Raw genomic sequence first — 21,818 nt, 5'->3', positions numbered from 1 at the left:
CGAAACGCACGGGAGTTACACGGACGCGAGCGCGCATGTGCGATCTCGCGTCCCACTGTACGAATCCCCCCAGTGGGACGCGGCGACGGAGTCCGCCGCGCGTGGAATTCCATCGTGAACGCGCGCGAGATCGCAAACGAATTCGATGTTTTACGAGTGTACCTCCCCCGTCTGCTCCTCACCGTTCCCGTGTCGTCGAAACGGAATAAATAATCGACCTCCGAAAGCGCAAGCGGCAAACCATATGGAAACACGTCCGTGTATTCGTCCGGGGTATTCGCGACTTTCGATCGAATATCCGGTTCGGTGACTCGCGTCTTCGGCCCGATCGAAACGTACGAACGAACGAACCAACGAACGAATGAACGAACGAACGAACGAACGAACGACTTGCCTCGTCGTCGGAGAATCTATACGGGACGGGCACGTAACGCGAGCGGCGACGCCGCGAAACGCGTTTAGATACCGGACTACACTTGACTTTTTCGACGATAAAATACGCGCGCGAGTGGAAAAAATTTATGCGCGTTTTCTGGGTACGTTTTACGCCCGCGTTGCTACACTTGGCGTATAGAAGTAAAATACGCGCGATAATTTTGCGCTCGTTGAATTAAATGGTATACTCGGATCGGAAAATGTAACATTATTTTCGATCGTACCGTGCACACGGATAATATAATCGGTGTATCATAAAAAGTTCGCACGTTTTCTCAGAAATTAAGGTAACGTAACTTACCGACGTGTCTAACGTTTTTTATGTACCGTCTATTCAATCAATAGGCTACTTTGTATGCAAGTAAAGAGATCATTACCGACGTTTTGGTGTACAAGCAATACGTTACGTTACTTTAAGTAACGATCGTGTAGAATGATCGAATCTATTACACGAAACGTATTAGACGCTAAACGATCGACTCTACGATGAATTTTATCGAATTTGGACTTTTGGGGGTTGTATGATTAAATTCGATCGAGTTTCGATTGGATAAATTTGTAATATTTATGAGAAAATATAGTGTGATGTACAGTAACAAATATTAGTATATTTCCGTTTATAATAAACGAAGGTATACAAGGAATAGAAAACGCACGACGAATGATCGCATAGTAATCGATTAATTTTTTACTTAACGAATGCCACGTAAAGAGAATGGAAAGTTCGTTCGAAAGGTGTGCCAAAGACAATAAAATTGATTTGAAATTTATCATTGTCACATTATACCGGAGTTGTATTCGTCGTAATGTATTACCTGCCAAGACTAATTCGTTGGGTAATACGTTTTAATACACGGTACAACCTCCATTATACGAACCTCCGTTACTCGAATGTTTAATGTCCCGATAGCTGTACTCTTCGAACGTTTTATTATCCGAATAGAGTATGTTCACATAGACTACCTCTTTTCTTATTAAAATATTCTTTTATCGCGATAAAAATGAATTGTTAGAAAAAAAAAACCCAACATAAATCACAGCTGTATCAAAGCGGCACGATAATAATTTATACTTCGATAATAAAAGTTACCCGATACTAACAAAAGGGAAATGGAAGGAATGTAACTACGTAGTTAAGTACGGTAAAAATTTAGTGGAACGTAGTAACCAAAAAGACGTGCAAACTTTTAAGAAAATGGTTCTTTTGTGTCGTCTATTTATTTTTGTTATTTTACATTGTTCCAAAATTCCCTCGACCCAACAATCGTATCTTTCCGTTAGATCGAATAATGGAGGTTCTACTGTATTACGTTTCTCGTTTCATTGTTCATTTTGAACGCAGTACAACGATCTACAGGCTGGTTAAATAATTGTACATAAACGAAGCGAAAGTTAATACTCGAGAAACGCGAATAAGCTGTAAATAGTTTGGAAACGTGACGTCGGTCGAGACTTCGTGAATTCTAGGATACCAAAGATAAAAAAATCGATTAGAAAACCGAATGATAAAAGAGCCTTGCGTTATTATCAACGAACTCCATGGATACGACTCCATGTTCGTGAAACAAGAGAGTGAAACGCAGAAATTGAATAGAAAATGTAAAAATAACCGACAATGCGAATCCTAAGTTCAAAGACACCTGAAAGGAAAGTATATTGTTCGAGGGACTGTTCGTGCTTCGTTCCAATTTTTTTCTCATAAAATTCTCCCTGTGGTATTGTCACCCGGTCCATTGAGAATTGAATTAACAATGTCAGCCCGTATCGTGAGAAGTGCGAACGTCGATAGTTCTATTGTATTTGATCTCTCAATCGTAAATCATCCAGGTATTATATCTGCGCCGCGTATGACTTCTCGCAGCTGTGTACTCTGGATCGCGGGCAAAGAACTTCGCGAAGTATAATTCTAGAAGTTTTTCAGCCCGCTAACTATGGAAGTTTTCGCGACTCGGAGTCGTCGCGACGAAAGTGTGCACGTGTTTTTACCATGAAACGTTTTAAGAAATTGTAGCTTCGACGATTCGGTCGACGTTACATCCATTACGGATAAATCTTGCACTATGATCGATGATTCTTTCGTTTCGTTCGTTCGTTACTCCCCCGATACGACGTGCCCCCGATATAATATATAATTGTTCCGAAATGACGCACAACGGTGGAATGTAAACGAGCAACAACGTTACGGTGCTAGATCTCCCTCGGCGCGCAGCTGTTCGAAATTATCTTTGTGAACTGTGTTCTTTCGTGGCACCGCACGCTGCTTTCGTGGAACAGAAAATCGACCCTCGTTTTTTTTTCTCTTTTTCTTTTTTTATCGTTCGTTCTTTATCTCCGGGACAACCCAAACAGAACGAAAGATAGAGAATTCAACGATGACCGATCGATACTGTTAGCCCGCGACCAATTAAAACCAGTGCCGCGTTATTTATCGCGTACTTTTTTTTATTAACGATTCATCGTCTCGTGGTTCTCGCGAACGAGTCGGTATCGCGTACGGTTACGAGACGTTCCGAATGGCCAATTATTTACTCGACGACAGTTGTAAAAACAGGCAAGCTCTAAAACGGTAGCAACAATGGCACGGTGCTCCTGCAATATATTCCGTGACGGTACATTTCACGAATTACTCCGGCGCACGATTTGTATTTGTTGGGATTACTCACAGAGCGCCATTTACGGTGGACGTTTACCAAACGGTTCGTCAAACAGGACGTCACGTTTTAGCGAATGTTTCCGTTTCTGTATACATTTCGCTCGGCGTGTTTCGTATTACCACGTTCTAACGGACCGATCGATTTTTTTTATAGCGACAGTCGCGTTTCATTGAGATTCATAGAATTCAGACGCAAAGACCAAACACCGATGACTCAGTAATGCAACCGCGCGTACCTATTTCCCCGTTAGGGACCAATAATTCTGCGATCGTTCCGAGTATCCTGTTCCTGTATACCAAAAACCATCGATCCGTTGGTTTCTTTCTCGGTATCGATACGCGTACTTTTCATACACGATCGCTAACTTTGTTTTCGTTTCCGTGCCCGCGCATAGTCTGACCAGTCGCGGCTAAATCGGTGTTTACATCGGTACCTTCACCTCGCGGTCTCGTTGCTCGACCGAAGACCTCGGCGAAAGCAACGCGCAGTCACTCTGATCGTTTAAACGGATTTACGAGCGAAACATAAAAAACGTGTTTTATATGCGCAAGTCGATCAGGACGGGTCCGTTAAAAAGTACCATCGAATGTTGTTGAACCTATTGCCTCTCTTCCGCTACAGTCTCTCTCTCTCTTTCTCTTTGTCTTTCTTTCTTTTTTTTTCCTCTCTCACTCTCTCGTGGTTTGATTTCTGTACTCCATCCACGGAGACCAAAACGAGGAAGACAATTTCTTCTTCTTGTCGTTGGAATTGGAAAAAAGGACCCGGTCGAAATTCTCGACACGTTCGAATATGAATTTAAGTCATCCAACGGCGAAACGATTCGGAGGCGGGGAGGGGGTTGCACCGGTTGCGGTTTTTAGCGCGTTTCTGCAACAGAAACTTTCGTCGAAAGATGATCACGGCATTACGAGAGCGTAACTCCAAGGCTGGACACGATAAAGGCTGCATAGTAGACGGTACGCTTGCGCCTTGGAGCATTTCGTTGTGAAACGATTGAAGCATTTACGAGTCGATCGTTCCCGAAGACTTTCTAATCCGGTGTATATACATACAGGGTGTCTTGCAAGGTGTGCCGCGTGCTACAAGTGACAGATTCCTGAATCGAAAATATCGCCGTTTCGTGTGGCTTTTCGCGCCGATTCGTTCGGTTTTCGAAATGAACCTATTTTTGGCACGCGGGGGCCACCAACATGTCCGGAATACGGCACACCGGAGCCGTATGGATGCCGTTGCGCGCGTAATGTCCCTGATATCGAATATGCGCGTACATTTATTTCGATGCGCCGATAAAGGCGTTCAACGCGAAACGGACTTGCATACAGCTCCAGGAATGCGGTACACGGAATGCCATTCAGATAAGACACGATTTTCGCCGCGAACGGTTCATTTAGGCGTATTTTTACCCTTTACCTTGGAAGGGTACAGCCTTCGGGGTCTTTGAATTTTTACACGTTGCCGCGGCTGAGAACGTTTTCGAAATTTCGTTGGAATTTCGTAACGATAAATTTCTCGTTTTATTTCAAATTGCGTAGGACATTTGTTTAAAATCGATCGTGTCTCTCTTCCGAACGCTTCATTTCCATCTGTCGATCACTATTCATAATTGTCAATTTCAACGTTTTCGTCAATGTGACTCGATACGAATCAAAATCGGATAATTTCACGTGGGAATGACTAACGAAAAATTCTACTCGTAAAGTAGAGATTAAGAACGAGTTTTAGCAATAGCCAGAGTACTTTTGCCCGCAGTGTTATCAACATCGTTATCTTGGCCTTTGTATTTTCAAGTTCGGAATGATTTTTTTCTGAGATGCAATTGCATTGCTCGTGCATCGATTTTCACGATTGTTGGCGACCTTATCGTCGAGTGTTCGATTAGTTTGTGACTTTGGGCATGAACGGTATTGTTTAAACGGAACGATAACATAACGCACCTGAACCGCTTGCATCATTCGGGTCACCTTTATGCGTATTTACAATGGTGTATACGGGTGACCACGTACCGTTGCAAAACAAATGCGGAGATTTTCGAAAACAGCGTACCGCCGGCAGGGAAATTATTGTCCCGGTGATATCAGCCGGTTCGTGACTTTGAACGACTGTTTCTCGAATTGTCAGCAGGTGTACGTTTATTAATTATTGCCGGTCTCTTCCGAGTGTATACTCTACGTTACCTGCGCAAAAAAGCTGACGCGTTGACATTTTATAAGAGAAAAACGAAAGAAAAAATGAAAAATCAAATAACCTTCGTGTACGGTTCGTCGTTTCGACGACGACTAGTACGTAATTTCTTTTTTATGACAAAAGAAATTGAGAAAAACGCCGCAACCTTCGACCACGAAGGCCGGCTTCAGGCGAGGCAACTCGAAGTACGAAGTACTAATCTAACTGTATCCTCGACCAATAATACCGTCGTCAGATTTTCCAATGGTATTTTTCTCGTGATTTATTTTGCTCCCACCTCGATGGATCAATGTTTTTCCGCAATTTTGTTTTCTCACCTCGTCGTAAATTATTTTACGTCCACTTCCTTTTTTCATCTTCCTCCGTTATTCTTACATATCTGCAATTACTAGTTTATGTTTCATTATCATCGCCGTTTTCGTAACAGTAGTACATCATCGACTAGAAAAAAAAAAGAAAAAAACACAAGTTTCAATATCAATTCTCTGTCCGATTAATAATAAGATTGCACACGGCAATTAGCCTGGCCACGTACGTTAAAGTTGATCGGTTAAAATTGAATTCCAGTAGGAAGATACCTATCACGTTGATTTCTAATTCGCGTTCCCACATTATTTTTAGAATAATAAGTTTTAATTTCCATAAATTTGTATTTATTGTGTCAATAGCAACGTTTCGCGGACAATACATATATATATACAAAAATAGAATTCCATTGATACGTATTATTTTTCAACGAGCATTCTTTTGGCTTTAATCAATTCGGTAGTAATAATATTTGCATAATCTGAACTAGGGACTCTTTGGTTTATACATATATACGTATGACGTAAGTGAAATGTTATCCATCTCGTTAGGCCGTGTACAGGTGTAACTAAATTTTTACGAAATCAATTTTTAATTTGTAATATCGTTCAATATAGTTTCGTCCTTTTCGTGACAAAAATGTTCAGTATACTCGAAGACAAAGTACTTATTAATACCTTGGAGTTGGTGCATAGAGTAATTGTTGCTCGATTGATGTAAAACAATTCAAGATTTTCAGCTCGAACAAAGTCATACGGAACATTCGAAGTACGTTCACATACTCCGAGATGTGACGAGTATTTTTTTCCCTAGAACAGAAAAACGCGACGGTAGGAAACGCGGGGAAATTTTGAATGCTAGCCAAGCCATTTATCGAACCTTGACCCCGTCGCGGTGCAAGTTCGCAGTCCAATTAATTTCAAGTCTGCGCACGCCTCTCTGCCTATGTTTATTCGCTTGTTGATAACGTTTTGTTACATCGACTTCATACGTAATGCAGTCGAAGCACGCAGAAAATCGTTTTCAGGCCGTTATTAGCGCCAGCTGGTTTCCCAGACGGTCGATAATGAGGAATAACGATTAGTTTCTTTTACCGTATTCTGAGAATGTGCTTAAGTGCATACAATTTTTATACAAAATTCCCGGAATAAAAAAGCTTGTCAGTCAAGATAGTAAACCTGCTCCGATGGTAATCGCCGAATTAACCGATGCTTTCCCGTACGAAGCTGTGATTCCCCGAAACGTAAATCCATTAATATCCATCAAATTTTACAAAAATTTTATTCCCGCCTTCGTCATCTCCTTCGCCCGATCTTGAAGATCATTCTACTCGGAATACCATTTACATTTTTCTTTGTTTCCTTCCCTCCCCTCATCCCTCTTCCTTGCTTTACGGTGTCGTTAAGTTTCGATAAACAAGGAAGAAAGAACGACCAACGGCATAATTGCGTTACGAAATAGGATTATTGATAATACGGCGACGATACGCACGGAATCGATACGTTCCCGTGTATCGTCCATTTGTTTGCAAGAAGAGGAGAAATAGTACAACGAGATTCGCGGTTAAAGCAGAGTTGAAGGTCGTTGGAAACTGGTTAGGGTGGGTATTCTGTTCGTGGTACTGCACTTTGGTGGCCGAATCGTATTCAAGTAAGTCAGGGTCATATGAACCGTGTTTCTGTGTTACTAATATAAAAGTGGGAATGTGTTTACGTATATTTACCACGTCGAGCGACACTTAATTACGCATGCGTCGAAGGAACCTGCCAATTTTTCAGAACGCCGCCGCGCAGAGATTCTCTCGATCGGGAGCAATCCTGTGGATCGTCGGATCTTACGATTTCAATTTTTCGATATTACTCCCGATCGGTGCCAATTAGATGCGCACGCGCGAGCTACGCGTATAAATTCACGTCGATTGTGCAACCGCGGGATCAAATTTCTCCCGACGTCATCGGTATTTCTCGATTTCGACAAAAGTTGCGCGCCCGACCCGCGCATATTTTACGATATCGCTTTCGTACCTTTGATCGATCTCAATCGGGTGACTGTACCGTTTAACGAATCTGTATACGTCGCGCAATCGTAACGAAAAATCTCTGGTAAGGACAACGATGCACAACGATGAAAAAAAAAAAAAAAAAAAACGCGAGAGGCGTTTCTAGATGCGAAATAAATGGAAAAAGGTTTTTCTTGTATGTTCGCATCGGTTAGTACCGATACGTACAATGTTGACTAATTTATTTTGTCGTAAATTATTGTACAGAAATATTCAAGTCTCAGATCCGTCGAATCGAACTTTAATCAATTTTTCTCGTAAACTACGCCTCGTACGAACAGATTTTCTTCTATGTTTCGGATTTATTTCTGCACGTAGAATAACCTGTTTGTTCACGGTGTTTGTCAAACACGTCACGCTTAGGAAAAGCTCCCATTTCTGTACATATTTGCTCCTTGTGATTTGTATTACCACGTCGTCGCGGAATAATAAAGTTTTACAGCAAGAAGAATACGTTTCGTTGAAAGTCGTAAAATTCAAATGCGAAGACCAAACAGCAATGACTCGGTAATGCAACTTATACCTGCCTATTAGGAAACAATTCTGCTACATTGCGTGTAAGCTCTTTAATAACCTCTTTCTCGGTTGTACCATTCATTTTGGATCACCTTGTACTTTTGGCTCGTGAATTGCTGCACGTGTCATTGTCGTACGACCGATAAACGTTTTACAACAATTTGACATTTTTGATAAATAAGTTACGCGTACAAAGACTTTAACTATTATGTAATCGCGATACGAAGTCCCTCTTTAATATTAAAAAATTTTGATCGGTAGGTCCACGCCCGAGTTTTATACCATTATTAAATGTGCCACGGGTTCTTTCAAGTATATAGTAGATAGCCGCGCTTGTAAAAATTCTACTCATTATGTAACCGTAATATAAAACTTTCCTACGAGGAAAACGATATTACATATTTTGATTTATTGCAGAACTCAACGTGTCATTAGTGTATGACTCATAAAACACGAGTTCTACAATTTCAATTTCGCATCTTCGGTTGGTCTCAACTGTACATAATTGTACTTGGAAAATTTCTACGCATTGCGTAACCATAATATAAACAATTTCCCCGTGGACGATTGTATATTTTCATTGGTTCGAAACTTGCACGTGTCGTTGCATCGATATCGATGAACGTTTTAAAATTTCGCTCGATTCGAAGTGAAAAGTTTTTTCGGTCCCCGGTATAAACAGCGGTGGATACGAAATTTTTTTTTTTACAGATTATGTAACCCTGATATAAAATTTAAATTACAAAGTAATTGCGCCACTCTTGTAGTTCGATACTTCGAGACCCGTCACACGAAACTCGCGTTTCAACGGAAAAACAATTCCCACATGTTTTCTCTTTAGAACGTGTTTCCTCGAAGAACGAAACGAAGAATTCTCGTATCGTGCACTCGCTTGGTACGGCGCTACTCTTGTTATGCAACCGAAAGATTACTATGTGTTTTTGTCCTGCTTTTCCGTAGCTTTGTCTTTTGCAAAATGTAAACGGAAAAAAGAAAATGACTGCTCCCATCCGGGGAAAAAAAATCTACGGAACGATTTACCATGTTAATCGCGCGATATAAGGAAACGCAACTTTCTGTCACGGTAGTGCAGCGTTTACGCAAAAGTCCGTTATTGCCTTTTGTTATTTATTATCCGAGTCGGTAGCCTTCTACGCGATAATTCGATCTTGATGAACAATCGCAATGAAACCAAGATTCAATTATTCCTCGATCGTATTTCTACGCGATTATTGCGATTATTGCGATTTAATCGTTTTAAAATATGGTTTTTCCATACGTTTACATCGTTTTTAGATAGATTTTTTAACGGATAAATCTACCTGTTGCAATGCATTTTACATACATGAAGGTATAGTTTCTGTATTACGTACCTACATTGAAGTAAAACGAAATACTTTTTGATAGCATTCTCGTGCGATTACGGCAATCTTAACTGTTTCGAATTATTACTTTTACGCACTTTTACTTACTTCTTTCACGTATCCTTTGGGCAAATAAACGCGTTCGTTAAGATGCCTTTCACGGGATACACATTTTCCATCAAATATTTCAAAATAAAACACAGACATTCTTTAGCAGTATTCTCACATGATGACTGTTATTTAAACGTATCGAAGGTCAAAACATATATTTGCCACGATGTCTTTCGCAAAACATACATTTTCTGTTAGACATTTTTTAATCTACGGTACGTACGCGTATTATTTTAATAGGTTATATGAAATACCAACATTATTGTTTGTAATACAATTTTCTATTTCACATTCTTCGAATTAATTCTTTGTGTCATATTATGCACTATACCGTTCTAACCTATCTATTGCAAGAAAATGATATTTACTGAAACGTGAAAATACTTTCTTTGTTGTCTGCTTGTGCACTAATTTAACGTTAAATGTTTTCAAAATTGAAACGTGTAACGTGACCGACATCGTGACATATCTACATGATACTATAATTTGTCCAGTGAATAATTCGACTTACCGACACATGGTCGTGTTTCTAATTTTCGAGTCGAGTTTACATATCAATATTATGACGTGTTCGCGAGGACAGCGACTAATCACGACGAGTTTTCGGAACGTTGCCCCATTAATGGGCAGCCAATAGGGTCGTTAAATATTCCACGGTCGGGTGAAATTAGTTGTCCGCCTTTTGAGAGATTTTCTTCTCCGTTGTAAACGGGAGAGTGTTGACGCCGGTCATCGCGCACACGAGGCTGGTTGGCGCGGAAGAAAGTAGTTTGAGAAACGCTGCCAATGAAATCAAAGATTCGGAGAGGGGCAAGGAAAGAGCGGCGAAGGAGGTGAAGGTATTGCGAGCGCCGCTTAATTGCGATGCACGCCGTACGACACGTGTCACGGCATTGTGCGGCCGGTCACGCATTCCCATCGATTACATCGACGACAAACGAATTTACAAGCGCAACTGGAACGTGCTTCGCGAACGCTTCAATAAGGCCTTTCCAAATAAAAGAAAGGATTCTCTTTAACTCGCGATTCGTGACGAGGTCTCCGCGCGCCCCCTCATACCAATGAACGGTCCGTTATGCAGAAGGTATTTTTCTTTAATAACCTCTATATTAATCGTGCCTTAGTGGTGGTTGAGAGATTTGTGCGATATTGATTATAATATATCGAATAGAGTGCGTTAACGATCAAACAACCGTGAATACGATAGTTCTCGTTCTGTGTTTATCTGTTCGTTTTACAACAGTGATTTGTAATATCTTTTGTGTCATAGATTTTTTAGGAAGACATTTCGAAGAGAAATAACATTGTCGTTTACAGTCATCATTGAATGAAAAGTTACAGTCGAATTAGAAGCGAGTGAAAACAAAACAAGATTTCGTTTTTCACTCGAGTTTATGGACCTCAAGAAGTTAGTAGACATCAGGTTAAGAACCCCTGCTGTACACTCTCTCGATCTAACCTTACTGACTCTCTCGAAGTTCTCTGAAAAACCGAACCAAACTGACTCTTATTCAACCATTCTGACGTAATAATACGTCTTTATTACACCAGAATTGCATACAAATGAGTTAAAAGGATCAGTAGAATTTAAAAAAGGTATGAATACATAATTTTGATGCAGAGGGCAAGGTATGCTGTTATAAACGTAACCTATAATATGTAGATTGAAAGTATACGAATAACGGTCGTAGAATCTAAATATTATGAGACGAAGGAGATATTAAGTGTCATAACGTAACAGTAGTAAATATCCACCTTCTTATAATACTTGCTTTCTTTTTAAAAGGTAGTAACCAAATGTAAAGTTTAAAAAATAAAAGCATCGATGTACGCAATATTTTCCGTTAATTACGTTTACGGAAATATCGCAGTTGCATATTGTGTGTGCGAGAAATTGTTATCAAACTTCAGACACGTGCGGAACTTATTAATAATAAACAAAGAATATTTAATAAACATTAATTAAAAAATTATTCGTACCCGAGTTATAAGACATTTTCGTTAGTTAAATGTTATCTTTGTTGACAGCATATTCTCGACACATCCTCGTTCATTTCAACAGGTTTCTTAAGGAAATGTCGCGCTCGTTCAATGATCCCACAGCTTTCCCTTACTTTTCGACAATACTGTTTAATTCGCGATTTCGACGAGGTTTCAAATGAATGCTGCCACTTTTTCAGATTACAAAAGTCGGACCTTATTGGTGAAAAAATCCTAAGAGAAATATTAGAAGTCAATGAACTAATTATGATGTTTGTTACCATCATTTATGACATGTTCTATCTCTTCTACTGCACGATAACCTCAATTCTTTTTTTTTTTTTTAGAAAATTCAGACGTTGAAAGGAGAGACAGTTCTAACCTCTGTAAACTTTGCAAGCTATAAAATTCGTAAACAATCATAATCAAGAATAAAAGATTGGGAAGACGCTAATTCTAGTTTCAAAATTTCTAACCTATAAAATTTTGTTCGTATACATCTTATTACGCAAATTCGTATGAAAATTAAAATATCGGCGAAGAAAAACCATACTTGTCATATTTTCTTAATTGTTTTGTACGACTGTCATTATGCTAGTGGAAAAACAAACTTGAAAAATCGTTTAAAGTGGACAATATGGCATTGGAAGAGGTTAATGTTTCGATTTTATGATCGAGGTCATCCAGCTTTGTCTGGCATCAAACGTAAAACTGGTAATAATTACAAAGGATAGAATTCTTTCCGGTAACAGACACCAATTACAATTTTAACTTTCTGTTAATTAACATCGTAAACATATCTCACCTTTATTTATACATGTAGATATTACAGAGCTAGATATTATCGCGCACCATTTGACAGTTTCAATTAACATTAAAGTGTTTAACTCCGAACTGTAAATCAATCTTGATGAAGTATTTTACCCGATCGGTTAACCGTCTTATAACTTCTCGTATTAATGTTTATACAATTATTTTATTATAGAATTTGTTATTACGAACACAGTACAATATAAATTATTTAAATGCAACGACCACCTTAGTGACCAATATCTCGTTATAATTCAGAGTGTTGAAAAAATTTGATTACAATTTCTAGGAGTATCTATACACTTTTAAATCGTTCAGGTGTAGAATTGAGTCCAAATGACCGATTCCAACTGCTTGGAAGCTAAACAAAGAAATTTACTTTGAATAAAAATTTCCGGAAGACAAACAAGATTTTTCCATTCTATAAATACTATCAATTTTAAAAATTCCTCTTTTTCCTCGGCCATCGGTTTTCTTCTACTTAAACTTATCGGTACTTCTAGCGTTAAACACACCCCCGTAAACAATACTGACATTCAAACGAACCAATAACCGATTCGATGTTAATTTGTTGCAGGTAGCAGCCACGTAGAATGGTAGCTTCACAACACGACGGTACCAGAAGTGTTGGTGGCGGGGGCGGCGGAGATGGCGGTGGCGGTGGTGGTGACGGAACCGTTTATACGGTGACCGTGAGTGGGGTCGGTTACAGAAACGAGGGTTACAAAGACGATGGTACCGACGGTATACCTCCCGAGCCGCAGAAACCGCCGCAGTTGTCGTCCACGGACGACGACACCCAGTCCAGAAAGTTCAAGCTTTCACGTGGCGAGAAATGGCGTATTTTAAAGAACATTAGTACCGTCTCCGTAGCTTTTATGGTGCAGTTTACTGCGTTTCAAGGCACAGCGAACCTCCAGTCGTCGATAAACGCTAGTGATGGTTTGGGTACTGTGTCTCTATCGGCGATTTACGCGGCGCTGGTGCTATCCTGCATCTTCGTGCCCACCTTCCTTATCAAGAGGCTCACCGTTAAATGGACGCTATGTGTCTCTATGCTGTGTTACGCCCCGTACATCGGCTCGCAATTCTATCCGAAATTTTACACCCTGGTACCGGCTGGTGTCCTCCTCGGTCTTGGCGCGGCACCGATGTGGGCAGCGCAAGCCACGTATCTCACACAAGTAGGTGGCGTCTACGCGAAGCTCACCGATCAACCCGTGGACGCCATCGTCGTCAGATTCTTCGGGTTCTTCTTTCTAGCCTGGCAGACGGCCGAACTATGGGGAAACCTCATTTCGTCTTTAGGTAAGTAGCAGTCTTGCCTATTCTTTTTTTTTTCTTTCATCTCCTCGTATCGTTTCGTTCGAAATGGATAAACAATTAACCCACGATATGTATACCTTGCGACGATATTACTGTATCGTTAAGTAGTTCGGAAAGTTTTGGAAAACGAAATGACTTTCCGAACTACCTAATAATACAATATTTAAATCGTGTTTCATTTTTACCAAAAAAAAAAAAAAAACGAAACTACTTTCCAAACAACCCGATACATCGTAGAGGTATTCAATCGTATTCGTTAAAAATTTCAGTGGTTACTTTCACGTTGCTGTATTTAATACAACTCGAGAATTACGCGTACACGGTTATGCCGGTGTCCACGAAGAGGTTATCAGCTTCGATGCAACGTTTTCAACGAAAACCTAAAGCATATTCATTGCTTCATTGTCTCGCATCTCACACGTCTTCCTTTGTTTTCCTTTCCCTCGCCATCCAGTCTAATACCTTTCCCCCTCTTTCGGCCAATAATCCTTCTATCGCTTCAGTCTTTCTTTCCAAACCCCGTACATTTCCTTCAGATACATGCCGGCATTCCTTTCCACGCATTCTACGGTTTAATCTCACCATTACCTTTTGGGTACCTCTTACACTTTATCTTTTTAAATCCTCTTCACCGGCGTACGTTATCTCCAACGTACGTTATCCTTATACGTCTCATTGTATCTTTAGTTCTTTATCTTTCCGTGTAGCTACTGACCGTGTCTCTCGTTTTCCTGTAGATAATCTTCTCTACTACAATTATTTCTCCCTCCGGCTTAAACATTCTTTACCCGGGACTTTATCACTGTCTCTTAGTTTCTTCTCATACTCGGTTTTCACCGACACCGTCCAAGTTTCAAACGGTCGGTATCTGTGCATTATTCTTATATTTACAAACGGGATAAATCAATATTTGAGTATCCGTTGTGTCGAAGGGATAAACACGTTCGCACCGGTAAAATCTACTGGTGGTTCTATGGAACTCTTTGTACTTGTAATAATATATACTGGTATCCAAACCGTTCGTAATAATTCGAGAATCGTACGCACAAAAGAAATACTATAATACTTCAGAAGTATCCAGAAACGCGATTCTCTGCTTGTTTCGAGCAATATTTATTTATTATATATTCAAACGCGTACCGATTAAAGCAGACACGAAATAGCGTGGACGTCATATATATTATTAGCCTGTTTATAACCAAAAGCGTGTATTTTGACTATTTGTTCGATAGGAGTGATTCGTCGAAGGACACCGAAGAATATAAAATCGTGGCAGTAATTTATGTCCAAATAAATCTCACGAATTTATCTATTTATGTACTACCGAGAATATTTTCTGAAACGTGCTAAAAGTTTTTAAGGATTTGTTTCGTTAGGGATCCATTGGACATTCACTTTGTTCGGGTTCAGTTTTCTAGACGCAAACTTAGGGAGCGGCCTCGACAAAGCGAAAGTTAGTAGGGCACATTTCCCAAGGATAACCTTACCTACAGACATTACAAATTAAATTCAATTCGACCGTTAGATCGAACAGATTCCTTCCCCACCGAACGCGAACGAACTTCGCCGAATTCGTAGTTCCGTGTATCATGTGTTTAACTTCAATAAATTATTAAATTGATAAAGTTCGAAGTTCTGATTTTTCTACGAAAGTTGCTCGTAAATTGATCCGAACCACGCCCAGAGGACACGATCGGTGATCCCAAGAAAGAAACGTTTAAAATGCAAATGTCCGGGCAATAGGCCGTTCCTGTAAGTAACCCATTCCAAACGAAAAATCTTGATATTCGAGACGTTCGACCATTTAAAGTCTAAATAGACAACCGTTCCTAGAAAAGTTGCTCGAGGACACGAAATCGGTGTCAATACCGATCGAGAGCGTTGTAAATTTGGCAGCGGTTTGGCCCTCGAGAGAGGAGCAGCATCACGACGATTATCGTATCGATACCTAGTGGTTCAAGGAATGCGTAAAACCGGTGATGGGACCGAGACGTGCCTCGATACTCTCGATACAATTACGATTGAAATTAATACTCCTGTATCGGACCGTTTCAAGGAATGTCTTCAACGGAGTTGAGATTTATGGTGACACGCGGCTATCGTGTCGGTACCTATCGATTACAGCAAGTTTAGTACCTGTTTATAAGTAACTTTCGAGTCGGAATCTTATAGATCGTACACAGGTGATTGTACCGAATCGTTCGGAGTCGTAGAGAAGAAGTAAATAAATGAAAATAATTTTACACTTTCTATTCGAATTTCAACTTCCCGGTGATTGCTCGAAAAAGAATTTTTTCCACGTTGTTACGACACCGACGTCGTTCGGTATCGATGACGATCCTACTTTTGATCGAGGTTCAAGAATTCTTACAAAGTTGGTAAAGGTCTTTTAAAAATGAAAAATCGTGCAAATAATTTGAACAACGATACGCGACTTTCTTGAATGCGATATATATCTACATCGCTTTTCGGTTGAGGTCTGGACGATAGTCGGTATTGGATTTGTATCGTTGCTACGAGAAACAAGTACACGTACCGGTGGTTTATTTCGACACGTTGCTCGGAAATTGATACGTGTCGGTATTAACGAGCGTGTGTCGTTAGATCGGTCCCATCACTGCGCGAAACGTTCGCGAGAGATCGTGGCGTTTCGTGGCGCCTCGTAGACAAGCGTTGCGACAGACCGTGCATAGCGGTAATAACGCGTGTGTGGTCAGACAGTCGGGCCAAACATTCGGTCCTTTCCCTGCCGAGATCAGTAATAACCTCGCCCGTGCTATATAACACGCGTCGCAGTCGTTCCTCACGGACACTTGTTAGGCTTCGAGCGGGTCTGACTGACAACGCCGGCGAGAGACTCGCCGAGAAAGACGGGGAACCCCGCCGCGGCGGAGCAACAGCGACGGAGAACGCTTCGCACGCGGGAAGAAACAAGATTTATCCGGTATAAACCCGTGATAGTCGGTTTCCGTACCACCTCGTACGCATTCTCCGATACGGCGTGGCGGTAATACGCGTTTTAACCGTTTTCTACCATTCAGACTCTTCGATCGAGTCGGAGCTTCCTCCGTGCACAGCCGGAGTCTCTTCCGTCGACCTGGACGACATATTCTCTACTCGCGCAGCCACGGTGGCCCAAGTTCGGTGTCCTGACGACTCGGACCGCGGAATCTTACGTTTATCTTTGTAGTCTCGTAGACGTTTCGATCGATTTCTTTTTTATTCTCCCGAAAAGAACTCCTGAATGGAATTACGCGGTATCACGCGAGTTTGAAATTACCGTACACGTACATGTAACGGTATGGTATATACTCGAGGTCGTTTGGAAGTATTCAAATTTTGTAGGTTACATTTCGGAGAGATTCGATATTTGGTCCGTATAATAAGACGTTCGTGTTTAGCGGTAGGTACGTTTTATTGGGTTGTTCGGGAAGTCGTTTCGTTTTCCAAAATGGAGAATATGTAATTTGATAAAATGTTTGTAAACTCTGAAAAAATCGTGTTTCATTTTCACAAAAAAAAAGCGAAATGACTTTCCGAACAACCGAATACATTTAACGCGCAATAGTAAATTCTGATCGCATGTTCGCTCGATATTGGTATTCAAACGTTTCAAGTTCTTCGGTCGTTGTTCCTAAAGCGAAACCCAGAGTACACCTAAGTGTGATATTGTTACTCGCATGGTTGCGATTTCTCGGATTTTTATCGAGATCTCGATGCGTCCTTTTCAAAGATTTCGAGTTCGTAGGGTGTATGCTCGACGTCGGTGCTCCGAGGTTTCGACCCTGCTCTTTAGCCCTTACCGCAATTTTCGTCAAGAACGATCGAACTCCCGCAACGAACGCGTTTGAAATTGAAGAATGTGAGACGCGATACGCGAACGAAGGATTACTTTACAAAGTGTGGCAAGAGAAATTTAAATGATGTGGATCGTACTCGTTAGATGCTTGAAAGGGAAAAAATAAATACAGAAAGTGTCAATATATGGTGCATTCTGGTTAACTGGGACAGCTGGTTAGTTGAAACAAGCTGTAAAAGAATGAATTCATTATGTATGTAATATTCCGGGGAATTGAATAAATTTCTTAGAATTTATGAAACTTACTCAAACCAATATTCGTTATTGAAAATAGAACACACGGGCAATATATAATGCTTGGACAAAATAAATAATATCTTGCGTAAAATTTGAACTGCGGGTATCGAATAAAAGAGAAATATATAGAAGTAAAAGTTAGTGTACCTACAATCACGGATACAAAGGCGTGGTGCAAGCTGTGCGCTGTTATTAACCCAATGGCAGCTTGTTAATCGAGCCAGGGGTTTCTGGTCGCGATGTGTCCCAATTAAATGGAATTCACTGTAATCGGTGAACACACAATAAGCGATCAAAAGAAAGGATTCCGCTTTCTATGGGGTTTTGTTCGATTTACAACATGCACACGTCTCTGTGGTATATTCTACTCATGCCGCGTCACATCCTATCCTTGTGTCATTTCAATTAGTCCTTAATGTATGCGGAGGATCGATCAGTATTTAGTCGCCATCTTGTACCGGCGTGTAACCTTCGCATCAGTTAAGGGATTACGTTTCTGCATAATTCGACAAAAATAGCCGAGACGGAAAAAATGCTGTCTGCTGTATACGAGAAAATTTTGCATAATAGTACTGGTAATAATAACAACTTCGAGACCCTTGAGGATAATTTCGTACACCCGATTTGAGTTTTTTCACCCAATTAACGCGTACGTAACAATCAAACGGAAAGAAAGATATCTTGGTGTACGGTACCCCAACTTCTGCGTATACTTCTCAGCGCTCAAAACTCTCGCTGTCGTGGTCACTAGTGTGCTCTATCCCCCGCTTCCTAATATCGAATTTAGGAAAAAGAACGGTACGAGTCTCGAACTCTCGAGACATTAGTATTGACGACCAGCCATTTCTCTAACCAACCATCGTCGAACTGCTCTTGTGTATCTCGATGTTGTAGAATACTTTCCTTTTTGGGTCGGGAATCCAATCTCGCATAAATTATTTTCGAACTTGCTACTATTCACAGATATACAATGTACTCGGAATTCGTTTTGGATTTTTCTTTCGCAAACCTAATTCCACGATAAATCGACGAGAAAAACGTTTTGCGTAATTTTCGATCCACTTTTGGAAATTGAAATTTCGTAGCAGGTATCTCAAAGCATTACGTGCAATTAGGATTGCCCGTGGTTTGAAGTTAAATTTTGGTTCAAGTAAGTTTCATAAATTCTAAGAAATTTATTTAATCCCCCGGAATATTTCTCACAAGAAATATTTTTCTGCAACGTTCACCTATGTACAGGTCCCATCGATACTTACAAAATTGTAAATGGAACAGTCGGTAAATCCTCAGAGACTCTTAAACCTCGTTACTCTCGTTATTTTATAAATTTACGAACGTTAAATTCATAGAAAACGTTCCGGTAGTATATAAATTCCAATTATTCGGTTGATTAATTTTTCGTGCTCGAACGACGATATATCTGTCTCTCGGATAACGTTAATCGAATAATTTGTTACCAATTCCATAACTATTCGAAGATAATTATACACAGATTGTATGTACCAGTCGGAGAATATTTATCTTTTTTTTTTTTTTTTTCTTTTACTTACGCCTTACCTTCGTGGTCTACTTTTAATCGGAATAACTCGCTTTCGAAAGGCGTCACTTTTTCCATCGTTTCTCATTTTCCTCATTGACACATATCGATGCGACAATTTCGTTGAAAACTCGCGAATATCCTTGTTGCTAAATCATCGAGGAAGTTATCGAAACATTTTAATGGCGGCGATTGTACGGTGCGTTTCAAATGTCTCAATTACTCCAATCGAGTAAATTGCGTACCAGGCACACAGAACAGAATGTACGAGCGCGTACATTCGCGTAACAATCGAATATATTATACGTCGATAAGTAGGACTCGCGGACAATCGGAAACGATGGTGGTAGACGTTATAAACATACTATGATATTATCAACGACGCTCCGGTGAAAGTTCCTGTCGTTCGCTGTCCGATGACCGCGTACACGGATTGGCCAATGTGGATGCCAGAATGCCGCTACGTTTCGTGTTAGTGCCGTATAATCGCTACTTAGCTCTCAGTATTTGCATATGTGAAAAATGAGATCGTCTGCGAATAATGAGAGGGAAAAGGTGAGAGCCACGTCTCGAAGCAATTTTAGCATCGATATCGTTACCTTTTTTTTTTTTTTCTTTCACGGAACACGTCGCGTCGATCAATTTTCTCTCCTCTCCGTTAGACGCTCGACGAAGGCTACCAAACGAAGCGTAAAAAGTATATTTTTATACTCGGAGCATTTTACTTCCCCGGACGCGTTTCTTTCGATTGAATTATTTCGACGTGAACGAAATAGAAATATACTATTGGATTGTTCGGAAAGTCATTTCGTTTTTTTTTTGTGAAAATGAAATACGATTTTTTAAGAGCGCGTAAACATTTCATTAAATTATACATTCCCCATTTTGGAGAACGAAACGACTTTCCGAACGATCCAATATTTTCAATTTCATTTTAGAAATTCGATGGAAATACAGTAGTATATTACTCTATCGAAAACTGGTATCGCGTTTCCAGGCAATTTCAAATCGACTAATATTGGGCAATAAAGAACCGTGTATTGCAACGATTTCACTGAATGGCTATTTCATACAGGGTGTTCCGTAATAAGTAGGACAGTTACAGAGTCGAGAGCTAGTTGATCGTATACGCGAGGATAACCGTAAAGGAGGAATTGCACTTTTTTCAACGAAGCTTAGTTTTCGAGAAAATTGATTTCTCAAATATTACAATATTTCGCGCGAGCATTTGGCTAATAAATATTAGTACTATGGATTCGTGTCGTGTTTATACCCAAATTACGCATACTTAAATTACGCATTAATTACGAGGAACCTAAGTTCTTCTTGGCTCGTTATTTATGAAGAACAATTAATCCAATCCCATAATTCAAATGAGATTTTATTCGTCAAACTCGTATCGATTATTCTTTACAGGAATAACAGTCGACGTGCGTATAAATTCCGTTTATTATTTAAACAAAGAGGTGTTTAACAGTCGCCGGATCGATTAACAATGAATTTCTCATTCGTTTCCTGTTATTCGTATATCATTCGAATTGATGTCTCCGGCGTCTCTGATTTCCCCGCTTTACGTGTCGGAACGAGGCTTAATTTACAGTGGAATAGTTTCATGTTTTATATTTATTCGCGAGTCGTTGGTTAAGTATGAGAACCGATATCGGATCAACGAAACATTACACAGCGTAGTTTCGATGGAAATGTTCAAGTTTCGCGTCGTAGATAAGAGTCTCTTGTATAATGTTTCGTCCGTCACCTGCCATCGGTTACACCTATAGCGTGAAACCGAACTCCGATAAAAGAAAAAAAAAAAAAAAAAGAAAAAAAAGGAGTCACTGTTTTGCAAAGACAAACGAAACTTTTGAAGGCGCACACATCCGACAGCTCGTTGTGAAGGATCCTGTACATTCTTAAAATATTGTTGAATTTTCGAGTCGAGGTATTCTTCTTTCGCTCGCCAATAGGAGAAACATCCGCGGTGTACCCGGAAAACAAATAGTCAACGGTCGGTTAGATTTGCTCAACCGCAGCCGTGTTGTTCCACGAGCAACAAATTCTTTTTTTTTTTTTTTCTTTTCTTCTTCTCTTCCCGACCAAGCACCGACCCGTGCCCGAAGACAGTTTTGTTAATCGAATCTCTTCGTTCTGTTTGAATTCCAAGTGCTCAGCGAGGGAGAGTTTGGTAGCGCCGGAGGGAACAGCACCACCAATTGGAACAAAGTAAAACTCTGCGGCGCTGATTTCTGCGTCCTTGGGAACGGAGGCCACGACAACCTGGAGCGTCCTCCGGAGTCCGAGATCTACGAAATTTCAGCGATCTATCTAACTTGTGTAATCGTCGCCGTAATAATCGTCGCCCTCTTCGTCGATCCTCTCTCGAGGTGAGTTGTTTGCGTTTCACGCGCCGTTTCTGTGTGTGTATGCGTGCGTTTGTTTG

General features: G+C 40.4%; 1 protein-coding gene across 1 annotated transcript in view; it reads left to right on the top strand.

Annotated features, from left to right (window-relative positions):
* LOC143147023 (UNC93-like protein) overlaps window positions 1-21,818 on the top strand; it is a 56,740-nt gene that overhangs the window by 1,532 nt on the left and 33,390 nt on the right. Inside the window, exons 2-3 of the mRNA XM_076311839.1 lie at window positions 13,000-13,730; window positions 21,543-21,762. Of these exons, the coding sequence (XP_076167954.1) occupies window positions 13,016-13,730; window positions 21,543-21,762 (935 nt within the window). The 5' untranslated portion in view covers window positions 13,000-13,015. The remainder of the gene's footprint in view (window positions 1-12,999; window positions 13,731-21,542; window positions 21,763-21,818) is intronic.

Source organism: Ptiloglossa arizonensis, chromosome 5 (assembly GCF_051014685.1).
Source record: "Ptiloglossa arizonensis isolate GNS036 chromosome 5, iyPtiAriz1_principal, whole genome shotgun sequence".
NCBI classification, from domain to species: Eukaryota; Metazoa; Arthropoda; class Insecta; order Hymenoptera; family Colletidae; genus Ptiloglossa; species Ptiloglossa arizonensis.
Note: the sequence above shows the minus strand (reverse complement) of the source record. Positions and strands in the feature narration are given on the sequence as shown.